The sequence below is a fragment of the Aspergillus novofumigatus genome, assembly GCF_002847465.1.
Source record: "Aspergillus novofumigatus IBT 16806 chromosome Unknown P174scaffold_16, whole genome shotgun sequence".
In the NCBI taxonomy this organism is placed as follows: domain Eukaryota; kingdom Fungi; phylum Ascomycota; class Eurotiomycetes; order Eurotiales; family Aspergillaceae; genus Aspergillus; species Aspergillus novofumigatus.
In genome coordinates this window covers 141,557-158,196 of record NW_020194289.1, presented here as the reverse complement: position 1 = coordinate 158,196, position 16,640 = coordinate 141,557, and the positions used below count along the sequence as shown (strand labels likewise).

Below are 16,640 nucleotides of genomic sequence, written 5' to 3'. Positions count from 1 at the left end.
TAACCCTAACCCTAACCTAACAACACCGCTAGTAGGCTTGCTCACTGCCTGCCTTGCTTACTGCCTATCTTACTAGCTCCCTCACTGTCTTCCTCACTGTTAACCTCACTATCTACCTTACTACTTATCTTACTGCCTCCCTTACTGCCTCCCTCACTACCTCTCTTGCTCACTGCCTCACTCACTAACTACCTTACTGCCTATCTCGCTGCCTACTTCTCTCCTGAATGTGGTTAATATTATATGTATTCTCTGATGTCTCATTTATATATATATGCCTGCGTATAAACCATGGATTCAGCCAACATACTCTTCAAACTAACTGTATAATATATATCTCTGCGCATTATGGTATCCTAAAATATATATATTCATTCATATATTACTACTAATTAACCTTAATCTCCTAATATTACTGCCTCTCTTACTGCCTGCCTAACTATTAACCTTGCTATCTACCTTACTATCTACCTCACTACCTGTCTTACCACCTATCTTACTGCCTGTTTTACTATCTACCTTACTGTCTACCTTACTGCCTGACTCACTTACTATCTTGCTTACTGCCTATCTCGCTGCCTCCCTCACTCGCTCACTGCCTGCCTTACTTACTATCTCGCTCACTGTCTTGCTCACTGCCTCCCTCACTATCTCACTCACTGCCTCCCTCACTATCTCACTCACTGCCTCCCTCACTATCTCGCTCACTGCCCCCCTCACTAACTTGCTCACTATCTCACTCACTATCTTGCTGACTGCCTTACTCACTGCCTTGCTCACTGCTTTGCTTGCTGCCTGCCTTACTGCCTATCTCACTGCCTCCCTCCTCAGTCCCTGTCTTGCTACCTCACTTACTCCCTATCTCACTGCCTCCCTTATTATCTTACTTACTCCCTGTCTTACTATCTCACTCACTGCCTTTCTCACTGCTGCACTCACTGTCTAGCTCACTGTCTAGCTTACTATCTTGCTCACTGCCTTACTGCCTTGCTCACTTCCAGTCTTGCTGCTGGTCTCACTAGCTACCTTGCTCACTGTCTATCTTACTGTCTACCTCACTGTCAACCTCACTATCTACCTCACTGCCTCACTGCCTGCCTCCCTTACTGCCTCTCTTACTTACTATCTACCTCACTGTCTAGCTCACTGTCTAGCTTACTGCCTTGCTTACTGCTTTGCTCACTGCCTCCTTTGCTGCCTGCCTTGCTGGCTACCTTACTATCTCTCTCACTGCCTGTCTCACTGCCTACCTCTCTCTTGAATGTGGCTAATATTATATATATATATGCCTGTGTATAAACCACAGATTCAGCTAATATACTCTATAATTAACTCTATAATATATATCTCTAAGCATTATGGTATCCCAAATTATATATATTCATTCACTAATATATTAATGCTGACTAACCTTAATCTCTTAATATTATTACCTCTCTTGCTGCCTGCCTTCCTATTAACCTTGCTATCTACCTTACTATTCACTTTACTATCTACTATATATTAACCTTACTGTTGACCTCACTATCTACTATACTATTAATCTTATTATCTACCTTACTAACTATCTCTCTCCTAACTATGGTGATATCCCCCTGATACCTAATTATATATATATATATGGATGTATAAACCATGGATTTGGATATTTCTATAAACTAAATATATAATATATATCTCTGCTGCTATTATGGTATCCTAAAATATATATATTTATTTACTTAATATATTAATCCTAATTAACCTTGATCTCCTAATATATATCTATTACTTGATATATGGATGCTAACTAATCTTAATCTACTAATATTACTACCTCTCTTACTGCTTACCTTACTATTAACCTTACTATCTACTATGCTATTTATAATTACTATCTACCTTATTACCTACCTTACTATTGACTACACTATCTATCTTACTGTCTACCTTACTATCTATCTTACTATCTACCTTACTGTCTGTCTTGCTGCCTTACTCACTGCCTGCCTTACTTAATGCCTCCATCGCTGCCTGCCTCAATGCCTGACTTGCTTACTCTCTTGCTTGCTGCCTCCCTCACTCACTGCCTGCCTTGCTCACTGCCTACCTCACTAGCTAGCTCGCTCACTGACTTGCTCGCTCCCTTGCTCACTGCCTCCCTCACTATCTCACTCACTATCTCACTCACTATCTCACTCACTATCTCGCTCACTATCTCACTCACTGCCTCACTTACTATCTCACTCGCTGCCTCACTCGCTGCCTGCCTCCCTCGCTCACTGCCTCAGTCACTGACTCCCTTACTACCTATCTTGCTGCCTACTTCTCTCCTGAATGTGGTTAATATTATATGTATTCTCTGATGTCTCATTTATATATATATGCCTGCGTATAAACCACGGATTCAGCCAACATACTCTACAAACTAACTGTATAATATATATCTCTGCGCATTATGGTATCCTAAAATATATATATTCATTCATTAATATATCAATGCTGATCGACCTGATCTCCTGACATAACTGCTGTACTAAATAAAATAATATAAATAACTAGCGGTGCCCCTCATGGTTGGGATGCACTAACCTAAAACCCTGGACCACCTGGACTACCTGGGCCTTATTCTACCTATCTTACTGCCTCCCTCGCTGCCTGCCTCAATGCCTGACTTGCTCACTCTCTTGCTTGCTGCCTCCCTCACTCACTGCCTGCCTTACTCACTGCCTGGCTTGCTCACTGCGTGCTTCCCTTGCTCACTGCCTGCCTTGCTCACTGCCTACCTCACTAGCTAGCTCGCTCACTGACTCGCTCGCTCCCTTGCTCACTGCCTCCCTCACTCACTGACTGGCTCACTGACTGACTGGCTTGTTCACTGCCTGTCTTGCTCGCTGCCTACCTCGCTCACTGCCTCCCTCACTATCTCACTCACTACCTCACTTACTACCTCCCTCACTGTCTTGCTTGCTGCCTCCCTCACTCACTGCCTCACTCGCTCACTGCCTAACTTGCTCGCTGCCCGCCTCCCTCACTCACTGCCTGCCTTACTTACTGCCTAGCTCATTCACTGCCTCCCTCACTGCCTACCTCGCTCACTACCTCCCTCACTGTCTTGCTCGCTGCCTCCCTCACTATCTCACTCACTACCTCACTTACTACCTCCCTCACTGTCTTGCTCGCTGCCTTACTTACTATCTCGCTCACTGTCTTGCTCACTGCCTCCCTCACTATCTCACTCAATGCCTCACTCACTATCTCGCTCGCTGCCTCCCTCGCTGCCTGTCTCATTGCCTGTCTTGCTGCCTGTCTTGCTGCCTGTCTTGCTGCCTCGCTCGCTGCCTGCCTCCCTCGCTCACTGCCTCAGTCACTGACTCCCTTACTCACTGCCTGCCTTACTTACTGCCTAGCTCGTTCACTACCTCCCTCACTGCCTACCTCACTCACTACCTCCCTCACTGTCTTGCTCGCTGCCTCCCTCACTATCTCACTCACTACCTCACTTACTACCTCCCTCACTGTCTTGCTCGCTGCCTTACTTACTATCTCGCTCACTGTCTTGCTCACTGCCTCCCTCACTATCTCACTCAATGCCTCACTCACTATCTCGCTCACTGCCTCCCTCACTGCCTGTCTCATTGCCTATCTTGCTGCCTGTCTTGCTGCCTGTCTTACTGCCTCGCTCGCTGCCTGCCTCCCTCGCTCACTGCCTCAGTCACTGACTCCCTTACTCACTGCCTGCCTTACTTACTGCCTAGCTCGTTCACTACCTCCCTCACTGCCTTCCTTACTAGCTGGCTCGCTCCGTTGCTTGCTGCCTCCCTTACTCACTGCCTTGCTCGCTCACTGCCTGGCTCGCTCACTGCCTCCCTCGCTCACTGACTGGCTTGCTCACTGCCTGCCTCACTAGCTGGCTCACTCACTGACTCGCTCGCTCCCTTGCTCGCTGCCTCCCTCACTCACTGCCTGCCTTGCTCACTGCCTGACTTGCTCGCTGCATGCTTCCCTTGCTCACTGCCTGACTCACTCACTACCTGCCTTGCTCACTGCATGCCTTGCTCACTGCCTACCTCACTAGCTGGCTCGCTCACTGCCTCACTCACTCCCTCGCGTGCTGGCTACCTGCCTCACTCGCTTGCTGCCTCGCTCGCTGGCTACCTCACTGTCTAACTTACTGTTTCGCTCGCTGGCTTGCTCCCTCGCTCACTGCCTGCCTTACTGCCTACCTCACTGCCTATCTCACTATCTACCTTACTGTCTACCTTGCTACCTACCTCTCTCCTAACTATGGTTAATATGATATATATTCCCTGATATGTCACTTATATATATATCCCTGCATATAAACCCCGGATTCGCCAACATACTCTATAAACTAAATGTATAATATATACCTCTGCGCATTATGGTATCCTGAAATATATATATTCATTCATTAATATATCAATGCTGATTGACCTCAATCTCCTAACATAACCACTATAACTAATAAAATAATATAAATAACTGGCTATGCCCCTCCTGGTTGGGTGCGCCTACTGCAAAACCTGGACTACCTGGGCCTTATCCTGCCTATCTTACTACCTGCCTTACTGTTCACTGCACTGCCTACCTTACTGCCTACCTCACTGCTGGTTTTGCTGCCTGCCTTACTGTTAACTATATTACCTACCTTACTATCTGCCTTATGGCCTGCCTCATTATCTACCTTACTATCTACCTCGCTGCCTACCTTACTACCTGCCTTACTGCCTGCCTTACTGTGCCTCACTGTCTAGCTTACTACCTATCTCACTGCTGGTCTTGCTGTCTATCTTGCTGTCTATCTTGCTGTCTATCTTGCTGTCTATCTTGCTGTCTATCTTGCTGTCTATCTTGCTGTCTATCTTGCTGTCTATCTTGCTGTCTATCTTGCTGTCTACCTCACTGTCTACCTTGCTGTCTACTATACTGCCTGTCTTGCTGCCTGCCTTACTATTAACCTCACTATCTACCTCACTACCTATCTCACTTTCTGCCTGCTGTTCTGCCTGCCTCATGCATGACCTTCCTGGGGCCTTATGATTTACCGTACTACCTTACTTGCTATCCTAATCACTACCTTACTGCCTGCTGTTCTCCCTGCTATTTGACCTGCCCTTCTGCCTCCTATTCTGCCTCCCATTCTGCCTCCCATTCTATCTACCTCACTGCCTGTCTTGCTGCCTGCCTCATGCATGACCTTACTGTCTGCCTCCCTGTCTACCTTCCTGTCTACCTTCCTGTCTACCTCACTGCCTACCTCACTGTCTACCTACTGTCTCTCTTGCTCCCTCCCTGCCTACTACCTATGTCTATCATAACTATGGTTGATATTATATATATGCATATGTATAAACCACTGATTCGGCTAACATACTATATAAACCAACCGTATAATATATATCTCTGCGCATTATGGTTTACTAAAATATATATTCATTCCTAAATATATCAATGCTGATCGACCTCGATCTCCTGACATAACCACCGTAACCAACAAAATAATGTAAATAACTGGCTGTGCCCCTCGTGGTTGGGGTGCGCCTGCCCTAAAAACTGGACCACCTGGGCCTCATCCTGCCCATCAACCCCCATTCCCTGCAACCAGCGCTGCCATATGGGCTTGATCTGGCCCTGCCATGGCCTGAATAACATCATGGCCACCATGGGGATTAAAAACCCGCGGTATTCGCATGCATGGCCCGGCTCCCACCCACGGCATATGGATTGGGGCATGCCGCACGAAAAACACGCGCTATACGGGGCATATTGCACCTGCTGACACACGCGGATCATCCATGCCCGCGCGGCCTGGCTGTGGGGCTGATGACATGTATATAACTCATGGCCACCATCACCCCCCTGCATGGCGCATATATAACATTGGTCCCGCCACTGCATGCATTCAGCCTGGGCCATCTCCTCATCCAAACCCTGCTGGGTCTGATGCTGCTGCTGCTGGATATCCATGGCGGCCCACTGCTAGGCCTGCGCCTGCTGGGTGTGCCATACTGCCATGGGAATGGATGGCTGGCTGTAAAATGACTCATTGGATGGGGTGGGACTGCCTGATGGTGGGGTCACCCTGTATGGTGCCTTACTGACTACCTCTCTCCCTGCCATGCTGCCTGCTGGCCATGGGGCCTCTCTGGCTGCCTCTCTTGCTACCATGCTACCTGCCTGGCATGGGGCCTCTCTGACTACCTCTCTCCCTACCTCTCTCCCTGCCTCACTGCCTGCCTCACTGCCTGCCTCACTGCCTGCCTCACTGCCTGCCTCGCTACCTGCCTCACTGCCTGCCTCGCTGCCTGCCTTGCTGCCTGCCTCACATGGGGCCTCTGGGGCTGCCTCACCCGGCACTGGGCTGCTACCAACCCTGGCTGGATCCACCTCCGGCTCTGCCTAATTGGGATTACACCCATCACATATCTGCTCCCTGGGATCCGCATCCTGGCAATACCGCTGCTGATACCTGTCCACCACTCCGTCTAAATACTGATCTAACACGACCCGGCGGCACCCAATGCCTTCCACCACCCCCATATACTCAGCAACCCGCTCCTGGTCCTCATGGGCGACGCCCTCCATCCATGGAGCTGGGGCATCCCACCTAGCTGGCTGGATAATGATTGCCTCACTGCGCTGTCCATCTCGCCCAGCCTGGCCACTCTCCTGCGCGTAATCCAGTAACGTCCGGGGGGTCCTAATATGGATGATGCTGTAGATATTGGGGATGTCCACCCCCATGCCCAATGTGCTGGTGGCGGCGATCATGGGGCTGGCCCCCATAAACCGCGCCAGCACCCTGGCCTTATCTAACTGCTCACTGTAATACGCCTCACACCCAAGCACCCGCGCCATGGCTATCACCTGCCTAATGATATTCACATATATGATCACCTTCCCCCAGCAGCCCGTCGGATGCGGTCCTGAATGAATGCCACCACCGCCTTGCTCTTGATCCACTGATATGGGCCCCAGCCCACCCCAGTCATGTCCGGCCACCACACCCAGTATGCCACGTTCGGCTGGCTAGTCTGGGCCTGGTATATGGTCACAGCAGCCTGGTCATACTTCATCCGCCAGCATAATTTGGCCTCCATGCTCGGGGGCAATGTGGCGGCCAGCCATACCATCTAGGTGCAGGCCTGGACTAACCGGCCCAGCTGGGACATCTGGGGCCAGAAATCGCGCTGGGAATTCAACACCACATGGCATTCATCAATCATGATCTGGTCCAACCGCCGGGTCCACCGCAGCCAGTTCAAAAACATCTGGAAATCAGGGCTCACCGCGGACTCAGGCGTCACCAACATGATAGATGCGGCATCAGGGGGCCGCCAGCTCTCCCATAGCACACATGATATGCCGAGCTCCTAGCAGCGCCTGGTCATATCAGCCCATAATACAATGAGTAGCACCACAATGATGGTGGTGCCCCCAGGGGCAGTGAACGCAGGCACTATAAACAATATACTCTTCCCTCCACCCATGGGCATCACTGCGACCACAGGGCTCTCCCCCCACTGGATGGCGCGCATGGCCGGGTCCTGGACACCCCAGAACCACATGGCAGGCCGCCCCATCATGCACTGCGCGGCGGCCTCCAGATCCATTATTGCCAACTGGTGCCGGCATTCCATGCAGCTGACCTCAGCCTCATCCTCCCATGGGGCCCGTTTGCACTTGCCTAATATAGATGGGTGGCCCAGGGCGCTAAACCCTAAAAACTGATGCCAATTAGTACTGGATAACCAGAACATCTCCCACCGGTGGGCCATGCTGCCAGCCTGTTCCTGCATGACACAGCCATATACCATGCCAGCGACGTGGGATGAATGGGCAGCCTGTAAATCAGCAATATGGCCTATCCACTGCTCAATATCCATGCCCTCCTCAGCATCAGCATCCATGGCAGCTGGGGCCGGCTCGGCCTCCTAGATATTATGGGGGAACACGGTGGACGGCCGCAAAAATCAGCGGCTGATGCTAATGGCAATGTCCTAGTATGCGGCAATATGGATGGCGGTGCCTAGCCAGGTGTGGGTTTCCCGTTTCAACGCCTCCCGGAACCGCTCGGACGACCATTCGCGGCCAGTACTGGGGTCGGGGCCCCATAACCATGCCTGCATGGCCTGGTTCCCCTGCGCGGGCTGGTTCCCCTGCGCGGGCTGGCTCCCCTGCGCGGGCTGGCTCCCCTGCGTGGCTGGCTCCCCTGCGCGGGCTGGCTCCCCTGCGTGGGCTGGCTCCCCTGCGTGGTGTCACTTCCCTGCGCGGCCCAGCTTCCCTGCACAGCGTGACTTCCCTACACAGCGTGACTTCCCTGCACGGCGTGACTTCCCTGCGCGGTGTGACTTCCCTGCGCTACCTAACTTCCCTGCACTGCCTGCGCTGCCTGCGCTGCCTGCCATGCAGCCAACTGATTAATGAATGGCATCACCAGCCACATATACCATACTACTAACTCCCCGACCTCCTGCGGCACATATTGATGGATGATCTTGACATCATTGCTAGCATGGAATCCCTTATGATATGCCGTCACAAATGTCACCATGCCATCCTTGATATATATATTCCGCTGTTGACTATTTGCCGTGTTGCAATGCTGAATGCTTAATAACTCTGGGGCCTGGGCCGGCTGCCCTGCAGTGACATGCATGATAATTGCTAATTTCTCCTTAAACTGGGCCACGCGCTGCTAATACTGCTGGATGGCAGCAGGGTGGAATCAGCCCCCCCGCAGAAAATGCTGCTGCATGACCGGCTCGGCCCGCAGCCGGTTGATCATCCAGTGGGTCCCATCCACCGGCCACTGGGTCCGTGCGTCGTGCAGAAAGTTCCACCCCGCCTGGGTCTGGCTGGGATCGTCATATAATGCCGTCCAGGGAATGGCGGGCATCTGCGCATGATCCTGCATGCACAAATGGCTGATAATCTCCCTCGCTGCAGTCACTAATCCATGGATGAATCCCCGAAAATCCCCCATCGTGAACGCCATCTGCTGGTATAATAACTGGTCCTCACCCATCCACGTCACATGTCCGGGCGCGGTATGATTATAATGGACCTTTAATCCATATGTGCGCCAGTCTAGCAATGTTTCCATGGGGCCGTGTGTCCCACGGATCATAAACTGGTGCATCATCCATGTCACCTGCTCCTGGAACGGTCGGCGGCTCTGGCAAATGTTGACCGCGGGCAATGGATCATCGCTATGGATGGATGATGGTGGTGATGATTAGGGGTCATCACTGCCATATCCCTCATCAATCTCCCCAAGTTGATCATCTGCGCTAGCTAGGACCCATTCAGCGCTCTGGTCCTTTTGTATCCAGGTCTGAATGATCTGCTATGGATTTGGGTCCATCCATAATGCTTTCTGGACCACCATGAATCGGGCCACCTTGATCACGCGGGATAATATTGGTGGGTAGCTCTCTGGGTCCCGCCAGCCAGCCTCACCCTGACTAAGTACGGCCATGGCGTATACTGATGCACTCTCATATTCGTGGCTGCGATGGCGCTGGTTGAGCAGCTCAATGCAAAATTCTAAGCATGCTTTTTCTATAGCAGTCATCGCCCATACCTCTAGGTCCTCTGGGTTCTCCAGGTCCTCCAGGTCCTCCCGGTCCTCCCGGTCCCCTGGAACTGCGGCCTGGCTAGCAAGCTGCCACAGCTGCCGCCATTTCTGGCGCTACCGCGCGGTCATCCCATATTTCGGGCTGGTCCAGCCATGCGGGGCCTGCGTGCGGGCAATGAATGCTAATATCTGCTGCCATGGACGGACATGCTTCTGGACCGCAGCCTCATCCATGTATGCCAGCAGCGGCCGGTATGGGGTCTGCCCCTTTTCAGACCAGACAGCTTCCACCCGGATGGCCTGGCCGCAATGCTGGACTGTCTGCTGGCTCTTATAGGCAACCTGCTCCATGGTGGCCCAGATGACCTGCACGCGCTGCTCAGTGGCATCCTAGGGATCTTCCTCCGGGGCTGCCACGCAGGCTAGCAGGTCATGGGCCTGGGTGCCCTGCAGATAGTCGGCCCACTGAGTCATCCGCAGCCAGGGGTTCGCGTCAGTCAGCTGGCTGGCCTGGATGGCCTGATCGGCCTTGGCCTGGGCCTGGGCCTGCTCCCAGGCCTGCACCACCTCATCCACTGCAGCCTGCACGCCCTGGGTAGATGGGGGTGGGGGGACCCCATCTGGATATCGAATATAGATATAGTGGGACCCTGGACCACTAGGGAACACCTGCTGCCATGAGACATATTGGAATGACTGCTGCACCTCAGCATCACCCCTAGCCTTCTCCTTCTGGCTAACCCGCCCCCGATGACTCTGCTGGGACCACTGGTGAATGACCTGCCAATGCTTTCGCATTGACTTCATGGTTGAGGCAATGAATAAGCAATTGGGATCACGCTGGCAGAGGAGGCCATTAGAATGAGATGGCAATATAGGCAGCAGCTCATCTAATGCTTGAGGTATCTGGATGGCGCTACTATCATACTGAATATCCTGCCATTTAGATATCGCCTCGGTGATCTGGCTTGTAACTGCCTGCTTTAGGTAATGCTTTCTCTTTAGATGCGGTTCTACCTCAGCTGGTCGCACCCCATGCTTGCATTGATGGCAGATAAGAATACCTAAGGTAGGCACCTGATGAAATAATTGATTTTCCATGATAGTGAGGATGGAATGGATAGTCGTGAATGAATAGTGATGAATGAATAAGATGAGAAAACATCTTTACCCCTGAATCTAAGATATGGTTAGTCTCGTGAGGCCGCACCCGCGAAAATCAGGCTGTTGATTATGTAGAATTCAACCACGAACCATCTCTTTATTCTAAGTTAGATTCTCTTGAAATTTGATCCAGTAATTAATAAGGGCTAGTCATACTATCTATAAAAATTTCAGAATGATACACCCATAGAATCTAATTGCGATGGCCCTTATTGCTTTATCTATTAGACTTATAAGGCCGCACCCCGCGAAAATCCAGCTATTAAGTATATAGAATTCAACCACTAACTATTACTTTATTCTGGCTTAGATTCTCTTGAAATTTGATCTAGTTATTAATAAGGGCTTAGTATACTACCTATTGAAATTTCAGAATGATATACCTATAGAATCTAATTGCGATGGCTCTTATGATTTTATCCCTTTGTCTCATGAGGCCGCACCTGATGAAAGTCTAGCTATTAATGCAGTTCTACCTTAGCTGGTCGCACCCCATGCTTGCATTGACAGCAAATAACAATCCCTAGGGTAGGTAACTTATAAAATAATTAATTTTCTATAATAATTATTAATGAATATGACTGGAATTAAATAAATCTGAATAGGTTAAATAAATTTGAAGGAGTGAAAATACCTTTACCCCTAAATTTAATGTGCACTCAGGTAGTCCCCTAACATAATTATTCTTCCTGACTAGGTAGTTTCATACCCACACCACACCTTTAATTCTGCATCTGTAGACCTTAAATTTATGTATGTAAGAAATAATTACCTACTCTATCTTCCTATAAAATCTGAGCTTGATCAGCCTACAATATTCAAATCCACCATGCACCTTGCTTCTAAATCCACCATGCCCTCATGTGGGGCACTACCAGCCAATCAGATATTACACCCTAAATCCACCATGCCCTTGGTGCTCCATCCCCTGTGGAATAGGATCACACCCATCACATATCTGCTCCCTGGGATCCGCATCCTGGCAATACTGCTGCTGATACCCATCCACCACTCCATCCAAATACTGATCTAACACGACCCGGCGGCACCCAATGCCTTCCACCACCCCCATATACTCAGCAACCCGCTCCTGGTCCTCAGGGGCGACGCCCTCCATCCATAGAGCTGGGGTATCCCACCCAGCTGGCTGGATAATAATTACCTCACTGCGCTGTCCATCTCACCCAGCCCAGCCACTCTCCTGCGCGTAATCCAGTAATGTCCGGGGGGTCCCAATATAGATGATGCTGCAGATATTGGGGATGTCCACCCCCATACCCAACGCGCTGGTGGTGGCAATCACTGGGCTGGCCCCCATAAACCGCGCCAGCACCCTGGCCTTGTCCAACTGCTCACTGTAATACGCCTCACACCCAAGCACCCGCGCCATGGCTATCACCTGCCTAATGATATTCACATATATGATCACCTTCCCCCCAGCAGCCTGTTGGATGCGGTCCTGAATGAATGCCACCACTGCCTCGCTCTCGATCCACTGATATGGGCCCCAGCCCACCCCAGTCATGTCCAGCCGCCACACCCGGTATGCCACATTCGGCTGGCTGGTCCGGGCCCAGTATATAGTCACGGCGGCCTGGTCATGCTTTATCTGCTAGCATAATTCAGCCTCCATGCTCGGGGGCAACGTGGCAGTCAACCATACCATCTGGGTGCGGGCCTGGACTAACCGGCCCAGCTAAGCCATCTGGGGCCAGAAATCGCGCTGGGAATTCAACACCACATGGCATTCATCAATCACGATCCGGTCCAACCGCCGGGTCCACCGCAGCCAGTTCAAAAATGTCTGGAAATCAGGGCTCACCGCGGACTCGGGCGTCACCAACACGATGGATGCGGCATTGGGGGGCCGCCGGCTCTCCCATGGCACGCATGATATGCCGAGCTCCTAGCATCGCCATGTCATATCAGCCCATAATGTGATGAGCGGAACCACAACGATGGTGGTGCCCCCGGGGGCAGCGAACACAGGCACCATGAACAGCATGCTCTTCCCCCCACCGGTGGGCATCACTGCCACCACGGGGCTCTCACCCCACTGGATGGCCCGCATCGCCGGGTCCTGCACCCCCCGGAACCGCATGTTGGGCCGCCCAGTCATGCGCTGCGCGGCTGCCTCCAGATCCATGGTGGCCAGCTGGTGGCAGCATTCCATGCGGCTGACCTTGGCCTCATCCTCCCACGGGGCCCATTTGCGCTTGCCTAATATGGATGGGTGGCCCAGGGCGCTAAACCCTAAAAACTAATGCCAATCAGTACTGGATAACCAGAACATCTCCCGCCAGTGGGCCGTGCTGCCGGCCTATTCCTGCATGACACAGCCATATACCATGCCAGCAACATGGGATGAATGGGCGGCCTGTAAATCAGCAATATAGCCTATCCACTGCTCAATATCCATGCCCTCCTCGGCATCAGCATCCATGGCAGCTGGGGCCAGCTCGGCCTCCTGGATATTATAGGGGAACACGGTAGATGGCCGCAAAAATCAGCGGCTGATGCCAATGGCGATGTCCCAGTATGCAGCGATATGGATGGCAGTGCCTAGCTAGGTGCGGGTTTCCCATTTCAACGCCTCCCAGAACCGCTCAGACGGCCATTCGCGGCCAGTACCGGGGTCGGGGCCCCATAACCATGCCTGCGCGGGCTGGCTCCCCTGCGCGGCATCACTTCCCTGCGCCACCTGACTTCCCTGCGCTGCCTGCGCCGCCTGCCATGCAGCCAACTAATTAATGAATGGCATCACCAGCCACATATACCATACTACTAACTCCCCGACCTCCTGCAGCACATATCAATGGATGATCTTGACATCATTGCTAGCATGGAATCCCTTATGATATGCTATCACAAATGTCACCATGCCATCCTCAATATATATATTCCACCATTGACTGTTCACTGTGTTGCAATGCTGAATGCTTAACAACTCTGGGGCCCATACCAGCTGCCCCACGGTGACATGCACCAGAATGGCTAATTTCTCCTTAAACTAGGCCACGCGCTGCCAGTACTGCTGGATGGCACCACAGTGGAATCAGCCCCCCCACAGGAAATGCCGCTGCATGGCCGGCTCAGCCCGCAGCCGGTCAATCATCCAGTGGGTCCCATCCACCAGCCACTAGGTCCGTGCGTTGTGCAGAAAGTTCCACCCCGCCTGGGTCTGGCTGGGATCGTCATATAATGCCGTCTAGGGAATGGCAGGCATCTGCGCATGATCCTGCATGCACAAATGGCCAAGTATCTCCCTCGCTGCAGTCACTAATCCATAGATGAATCCCCGAAAATCCCCCATCGTGAACACTATTTACTGGTATAATAACTAGTCCTCACCCATCCACATCACATGTCCGGGCGCAGTATGATTATAATAGACCTTTAATCCATATGTGCACCAGTCTAGCAATGTTTCCATAGGGCCATGTGTCCCATAGATTATAAACTAGTACATTATCCATGTCACCTGCTCCTGGAATGGTTGGTGGCTCTAGCGAATGTTAGCCGCGGGTAATAGATCATCGCTACGGATGGATGATGGCGGTGATGATGGTGGTGATGATCAGGGGTCATCACTGCCATATCCCTCATCAATCTCCCTGAGTTGATCATCTGCGCTAGCGAGCACCCATTCAGCGCTCTGGTCCTTTTGTATCCAGGTCTGAATGATCTGCCATGGATTAGGGTCCATCTATAATACTTTCTAGACCACCATGAATCAGGCCACCTTGATCACGCGGGATAATATTGGTGGGTAGCTCTCTGGGTCCCGCCAGCCAGCCTTACCCTGACTGAGCATGGCCATAGCGCATACTAATGCACTCTCATATTCATGACTGCAATGGCGCTAATTAAGCAGCTTAATGTAAAATTCTAAGCATACTTTTTCCATGGCAGTTATGGCCCATGCCTCTAGGTTCTCTAGGTCCTCTGGGTCCTCCAGGTCCTCCCAGTCCCTTGGAACTGCGGCCTGGCTAGCGAGCTGCCATAGCTGCCGCCATTTCTGATGCTGCCAGGCAGTCATCCCATATTTTGGGCTCGTCCAGTCATGCAGCGCCTGCGTGCGGGTAATAAATGCTAATATCTGCTGCCATGGACAGACATGCTTCTAGATTACTGCCTCATCCATGTATGCCAGCAGTGGCCGGTATGGTGTCTATCCTTTTTCAGACTGGACTACTTCCACCTAGATGGCCTGGCCGCAGTGCTGGACCATCTACTAGCTCTTATAGGCGACCTGCTCCATTATATGCCAGATCACCTGCACGCGCTGCTCAGTGGCATCCTGGGGATCTTCCTCTGGGGCTGCCACACAGGCAAGTAGGTTATATGCCTGGATACCCTGCAGATAGTTGGCCTACTGAGTCATCTGCAGCCAGGGATTCGCGTCAGTCAACTGGCTTGCCTAGATGGCGTGATTGGCCTGAGTGCGGGCCTGCGCCTGCTCCCATGCCTGCACCACCTCATCCACCACTGTCTGGATAGCATCAGTTGGTGGTGGTGGATGGCGGTCATTTAGCTGGCGAACACATATATAATAGGACCCTTTTCGGGATGGGAAAAATGTTGGTGAGAACCATGGTATGGTTAAACCTTAATAAGAGGCAAATAGTGATCTCACTATGACAGCATAGTGATATCACCTAGCTACCCACTGCCTATAAATATGTCCTCAAGGTCACTCCTCACCTAGTTTTACAATCAATCAAGCAATCAAGAGAAATCAAGGAATTAAGACATTTAGCTAAGATATCCTTAGCTACTTCCTTCTACTATTCTTCCTTCTTACCTTGGCAAGCTATCTATTCCCCTTTGCTTTAGTGAACTCTACTAGCTAGTTATACACTACATACTACTTATCCATTCACAGGTTATGAGCCCGGCCTTGCTCTAAGGCAATCTCCTATACCAAGATCTCTTCCAGAGATCTATACTATTGATTATTCATTAATCAATACCCTTCCATATACTAGGTCTAACCTAGTACTTGATTGATTATCAATCGATACTCTGAGTCTAAAGAAGCTATATTTAATATGGCATCTATTGATAAGATTAGCTTGCCAAAGCTACATGGCTCAGATAACTATATAACCTGGTCTATTAGGACTAAGGCCACCCTTATAAAGGAAGATCTATCCTCTGCTATTGAGGAAGATATCCTGGGCAAAAAGAATGATAAAGCACTAGCTATTATAAAACTATTATGTGAAGATGGACCTCTTCTTCACATAAATAATATAGCTAAGGCTAAGGAGGCCTGGATAAGGCTTCAAGACCTCTATAATCCTAAGGGATTCACTACTGAATACCTCACCCTAAAAGATTTCTTTAATACCACGTTGGATGATTTCCAAACGATGGAAGAATATCTTAATAAGGTTAAGGGATTAGTGGATAACCTAAAGGAAAAAGATATCATTCTGCCTAACCAGGTTATTATAGCCTGGGTACTGAATAGCCTTGGTCATGAATATGAAGGGTTTATATCTAATATAACCCAGTCCTTAAGGAATGACCCAAAAGCCTACACCATTGAATCCCTATTTTCTAGCCTTGCAGATGAGGCAAGAGGAAGGGAAAATGGTCATAATGATAGCCATAGGCTATTATATACTAAGGCTATGGGTAAATCCTATAAAAGGCATTCCTTAGGCAAATACTGCCAACATTGCAAGCTTACTAGTCATGATACTAGTAACTGCTATTTCCTATTCCCTAATAAGGCACCCAAAGGGTGGAAAAAGGGGAATAAGAATAATAAGATAAATCAAAAGTATTCAAAGGTTCAGAAGAATCAAAAGAATCAGAAAGGACTAAAAGAAAAGGATGCCTTTCAAGCAATCCTATCTAGTCTAGACTCTGATATCTTAAATGA

General features: G+C 50.5%; 5 protein-coding genes across 5 annotated transcripts; 1 reads left to right on the top strand and 4 right to left on the bottom strand.

Moving 5' to 3' along the window:
* Positions 1–2,021: 2,021 nt before the first annotated feature.
* On the top strand, positions 2,022–3,889 carry P174DRAFT_436251 (uncharacterized protein; the record flags this gene model as incomplete). Its single annotated transcript, XM_024825997.1, has 2 exons — positions 2,022–2,334; positions 3,042–3,889. 2 exons carry the CDS (start codon positions 2,022–2,024, stop codon positions 3,887–3,889), a joined length of 1,161 nt encoding a protein of 386 aa, XP_024676998.1.
* A 1,562-nt stretch (positions 3,890–5,451) lies between these two features.
* P174DRAFT_380569 (uncharacterized protein) lies at positions 5,452–5,970 on the bottom strand (the record flags this gene model as incomplete). The annotated part of the gene is made up of 1 exon (XM_024822987.1): positions 5,452–5,970. One exon carries the CDS (start codon positions 5,968–5,970, stop codon positions 5,452–5,454), a length of 519 nt encoding a protein of 172 aa, XP_024676997.1.
* A 432-nt stretch (positions 5,971–6,402) lies between these two features.
* Positions 6,403–6,861, bottom strand: P174DRAFT_426094 (uncharacterized protein; the record flags this gene model as incomplete). Its single annotated transcript, XM_024825353.1, has 1 exon — positions 6,403–6,861. One exon carries the CDS (start codon positions 6,859–6,861, stop codon positions 6,403–6,405), a length of 459 nt encoding a protein of 152 aa, XP_024676996.1.
* Positions 6,862–6,896: 35 nt separating this feature from the next.
* On the bottom strand, positions 6,897–7,913 carry P174DRAFT_426093 (uncharacterized protein; the record flags this gene model as incomplete). Its single annotated transcript, XM_024825352.1, has 3 exons — positions 6,897–7,104; positions 7,159–7,376; positions 7,410–7,913. 3 exons carry the CDS (start codon positions 7,911–7,913, stop codon positions 6,897–6,899), a joined length of 930 nt encoding a protein of 309 aa, XP_024676995.1.
* A 4,014-nt stretch (positions 7,914–11,927) lies between these two features.
* P174DRAFT_426089 (uncharacterized protein) lies at positions 11,928–13,190 on the bottom strand (the record flags this gene model as incomplete). Its single annotated transcript, XM_024825351.1, has 5 exons — positions 11,928–12,359; positions 12,411–12,443; positions 12,507–12,653; positions 12,699–13,007; positions 13,095–13,190. 5 exons carry the CDS (start codon positions 13,188–13,190, stop codon positions 11,928–11,930), a joined length of 1,017 nt encoding a protein of 338 aa, XP_024676994.1.
* Between the last annotated feature and the right edge of the window lie 3,450 nt (positions 13,191–16,640).